A 5000-nucleotide genomic window follows, 5' to 3' on the forward strand; every position below is an offset into this window, starting at 1 on the left:
AGAAAAATGGTTTGACTCAATGCAAATCCATGAGGAAAAAACTAAGACAATTATCCAACCAAAAGTACAGGGATCCAGATAATCAGGACCTACGTATTCAATATGGAGACACAGTCAAAGAATATAAACAAACACTGAGATTTAAGAAGGAGCACCACCTCAAAAACCAAATCAACCTAATTGAAGATTAGAAAAAGAATTAGATCAAAAACTGAAAAGTTTTAAGTGTAGAAAAGCCTGTGGACCTGACGGCATCCTCAATGAGATGCTTAAACACACAGACAATAAATTCAAATCAGCCATTCTGAAACTTCTAAATTTAGTACTTAAAGCTGGCTTCTTTCCTGAAATATGGAATGATGGACTGATACGTCCCATATTTAAAAGTGGAGACAAAACAGATCCACAAAATTACCGAGGGATCTGTATAAATTCATGTCTAGGGAAGGTCTTATGTAGCATTCTAAACTCAAGGATCATAGACTTCCTCACAGAACATAATGTATTAAGCAACAGCCAAATTGGATTCCTACCCAAATTTAGAACTACAGATCATTTATTCACATTAAACACACTAATTGACAACTATGTACACAAAAATAATACAAAGATTTATGCTTGCTTTGTGGATTTCCAAAAAGCCTTCGATTCAGTCTGGCACAATGGCCTTTTCTTAAAATTACTCGAAAGTGGTATCGGAGGGAACACATACAATCTGATCAAATCCATGTACACTAACGGGAGGTGCTCAATTAAAATTGGAACAAATAAAACTGAATCTTTCTTTCAGAGACGTGGAGTAAGGCAGGGCTGTAACCTTAGCCCCACATTATTCAATATACCGTATTTTCCGAACTATAAGCCGCTACTTTTTTCCCACGCTTTGAACCTCGCGGCTTAAACAACGATGCGGCTAATTTATGGATTATGATACCTGTGACTGTATAAGGTGGCTTTGTGTTTACAGTGGCTTTGTGGAGCTAGGATGCTAGCATGGATGCAGCCGCATGGATGCTTAGCTCCACGCGATTTCTCAGTATCTCTCAATAACTTAACTAATGTCAAAATAACCACAGTCTACCAGCGTAGACAGAACACAACTCAAAACACTTTAGAAAATAAAATAAAAGTTTACAACAATACAAATCCAGTCTTCAAGTTCTTTAGCTCACTGGTTTCAAACTAGCGTCTGTCTTCAATCTAACGTTCTAGCTTCTGATTGACTCTTGCGACTGTGTGCTCTTAAAGCAACAGTGCACTTATCTAACTGGCAAAACTAACTATTGTATTAGTTTTGATATTCATTTTAGCCTGTGTAAAGTTAATTTGTTTCAATGTTGCGGTAGGCACCTGCGGCTTATAGACATGTGCGGCTTATTTATGTTAAAAATAATTATTTTTAAAAAATTTAGTGCGTGAGGCTTATATTCAGGTGCGCTCAATAGTCCGGAAATTACGGTATACATAAATGAATTGTCAAAACAAATAGAGAACTCCCCTGCACCTGGCCTGAAACTACAAGACACTGAAATAAAATGTCTATTTTATGCTGATGACCTGGTCCTACTGTCTCCCACAAAAGAGGGGTTACAGCAACACCTGTCAGAATTAGACAAATACTGTCAAACCTGGGCCCTGACAGTAAATCAAACCAAAACAAACGTACTAATTTTTCAAAAAAGGTCCAGGCCACAGAGAGACAACACTATTTTCACAATTGGAAACAACCCTATTAAAGAAACAACAAATTATACATATTTAGGACTAAAAATTTCAAATACAGGTAATTTTAACTTGGCTGTGAATGAATTGAGAGACAAAGCAAAAAGGGCTTTCTATGCCATCAAAAAATCTATACAAATTGAACTACCAGTAACAACATGGCTCAAAATTTTCCAATCTATCATTGAACCAATTGCACTATATGGCAGCGAGGTGTGGGGTACACAAATTCAACATGATTGGACAAAATGGGACAAACACGCAATTGAAATACTACATACACAGTTCTGCAAGAGTATCCTCCAAGTGCAGAGAAAAGCTCCCAACTCTGCATGTAGAGCTGAATTAGGCCAATACCCTCTAATATTAAAGATCCAAAAACGAGCCCTACATTTCTGGAATCATATTAAAACAAGTGACCCACTCTCCTTTTCCTACAAAGCCCTATGCTGCCAGGAGTTGAACCCACAAAGGAGTCCCCTCTGCTTACTTGTCCTGAGGCTGGGTGAACCATCACCCACCCAGGTCATTACACAACGACGACCTCAGCCTCAAAACTCAAGATCTCAGATAATCAGACCCAACCAAATCATTATGAAAGAAAAAGAAAAATATAGAGATCACTGGGCAAAATTAACAAAATCCCAGAACAAATTAGAAACATATGTATCACTAAACAGACAGTACACCGTGGCAAATTACCTGACCACAGTGTCTGATAAAAAAATGAGGAAAACTTTAACTAAATACAGACTAAGTGAGCACAACCTGGCAGTAGAAGTCGGCCGACACAGACAGACCTGGCTACCCAGAGAGGAGAGGCTGTGCTCCTTCTGTAACCAGGGAACAGTAGAGACGGAGCTACACTTCCTGATTTACTGCAACCATAACCAAAGTCTTAGAGACTATTATTTTGACAAAATAACACAAATATTCCCAGAATTCCAACATCTAAATGATCTGGACAGACTCTCAGTTCTACTGGGAGAGAGGGAGGACTGCTGTAGACTGGCAGCAAAATATGTATCAGCCTGTCATGAGCTCCACAATAACATGAACCCCCTGTCCCAGATAACTAATATTTAATGTTTAATAATTAACAATGAACCTGTTATATGTTTTCTATACCACATTGTTACCACCTATAACTTATTGTTTGTTTTTATTTATTTATGTTTATTGTGCTTGTACATTTTATGTAAACATGCTTTGGCAACGTTGTATTGTATGCAGTCATGCCAATAAAGCCTTTTTTGAATTTGAATTTGAATTTGAGAGAGAGAGAGGGTAAGAGAGAGAGAGAGACTGAGAGAGAGAGAGGGAGAGGGACAGAGAGAGTGAACGACTGAGAGAGGGAGAGAGAGAGAGAGGGACAGAGAGAGAGAGAGAGACAGAGAGGGACAGAGAGAGAGAGGGTCAGAGAGAGAGAGACAGAGAGAGAGGGACAGAGAGAGAGAGAGAGGGACAGAGAGAGAGAGAGAGAGAGAGAGAGAGGAACAGACAGACAGAGAGAGAGAGAGAGAAAGAGAAAGAGAGAGAGAGAAAGAGAGGGACAGAGAGGGGAGACAGAGAGAAAGAGAGAGACAGAGAGAGAGAGAGAGAGAAAGAGAAAGAGAGGGACAGAGAGAGGGGAGACAGAGAGAGAGAGAGAGAGGAACAGAGAGAGAGAGAGAGAGAGGGACAGAGAGAGAGAGAGGACTGTTTGAGGTGCTCTTACACTCAGCATCTGTTTGATCTTGCGGTATTTGTCGCTCTTGTCGTTGGCGTCGCGGCCCACGGCCCTCAGCCTGCTCTGGATGAGTGTGTCCAGCATCGCCTCGCTCCCACCAGCACCTGCGGAGGAGCAACACCCCGTCACACCTCACACTGCTAACAAGTAACCGCTCTGTCACAGCTATGCTAACAAGTACCGCTCTGTCACAGCTATGCTAACAAGTACCGCTCTGTCACAGCTATGCTAACAAGTACCCGCTCTGACACAGCTATGCTAACGGCTAGCCACTCAGACACAGCTATGCTAACAAGTAACCGCTCTGACACAGCTATGCTAACGGCTAGCCACTCTGATACAGCTATGCTACCAAGTAAACGCTCTGTCACAGCTATGCTAACAAGTAACCTCTCTGTCACAGCTATGCTAACAAGTAGCTGCTCTGACACAGCTATGCTAACAAGTAACCGCTCTGTCACAACTATGCTAACGGCTAGCCGCTCTGACACAGCTATGCTAACGGCTAGCCACTCTGACACAGCTATGCTAACAAGTAACCGCTCTGACACGGCTATGCTAACAAGTAACCGCTCTGTCACAGCTATGCTAACGGCTAGCCACTCTGACACAGCTATGCTAACAAGTAACCGCTCTGACACAGCTATGCTAACAAGTAACCGCTCTGACACGGCTATGCTAACAAGTAACCGCTCTGACACGGCTATGCTAACAAGTAACCGCTCTGACACAGCTATGCTAACAAGTAACCGCTCTGACACAGCTATGCTAACAAGTAACCGCTCTGACACGGCTATGCTAACAAGTAACCGCTCTGACACGGCTATGCTAACAAGTAACCGCTCTGACACAGCTATGCTAACAAGTAACCGCTCTGTCACAGCTATGCTAACGGCTAGCCACTCATGTTAACAGCATACTGTGGTGTTCCTGGTGATGGTGATCTAGATTCCTACTCCATGGGAAACGGCTTAAAGTAATACTTCTGGAGCTGCCAGGTAGGGGGCTACTTTCTGCTGGACTATTCAGTAACTTATTTGCTGTCTTGCTTTGTCTTGAGTTGTGTTGCACTTGCTTGATGTTTGACTGTGTTAGGAAAGTTGTTGGCAAGCTAGCCAACATAACTATCACAATAACATTACTAAGAAGCGGACACGAGAGCACTTATTACTAGCATCAACGTCCAAGCGTGTTATAACAAGCTTGCTAACATCGCTAACGAGATGTCTTGCTAGCGGCTAAACTTAGCGAAACCTGTTGAAATGTGCTTACTTTGTTTATGACTAGCGAGTCAACAACTTTCCTAACACAGTCAAACATCAAGCAAGTGCAACACAAGACAAAGCAAGACAGCAAATAAGTTACTGAATAGTCCAGCAGAAAGTAGCCCCCTACCTGGCAGCTCCAGAAACTTGGTTTGAGGGAGCTGTCTGTGTGTTAGCCTGAGCGGCTAAGTGAGAAGGGTTAGCCATAGCGCTGCTAAGTGAGGAGAGTTAGCCATAGCGCTGCTAAGTGAGGGCTCAGAGTGTGTGTGTGTGTGTGTGTGTGT

The 5000-nt window shown here is 42.2% G+C and overlaps 1 protein-coding gene across 1 annotated transcript in view; it reads right to left on the bottom strand.

Annotated features, from left to right (window-relative positions):
* The window catches only part of tax1bp1b (Tax1 (human T-cell leukemia virus type I) binding protein 1b), a gene marked incomplete at its 5' end in the record, with an annotated part of 16576 nt that overhangs the window by 6454 nt on the left and 5122 nt on the right, over nucleotides 1-5000 (bottom strand). The window contains one exon of the mRNA XM_031576229.2: nucleotides 3440-3555. Within this exon, the coding sequence (XP_031432089.1) occupies nucleotides 3440-3555 (116 nt within the window). The remainder of the gene's footprint in view (nucleotides 1-3439; nucleotides 3556-5000) is intronic.

Source organism: Clupea harengus, chromosome 11 (assembly GCF_900700415.2).
Source record: "Clupea harengus chromosome 11, Ch_v2.0.2, whole genome shotgun sequence".
NCBI classification, from domain to species: domain Eukaryota; kingdom Metazoa; phylum Chordata; class Actinopteri; order Clupeiformes; family Clupeidae; genus Clupea; species Clupea harengus.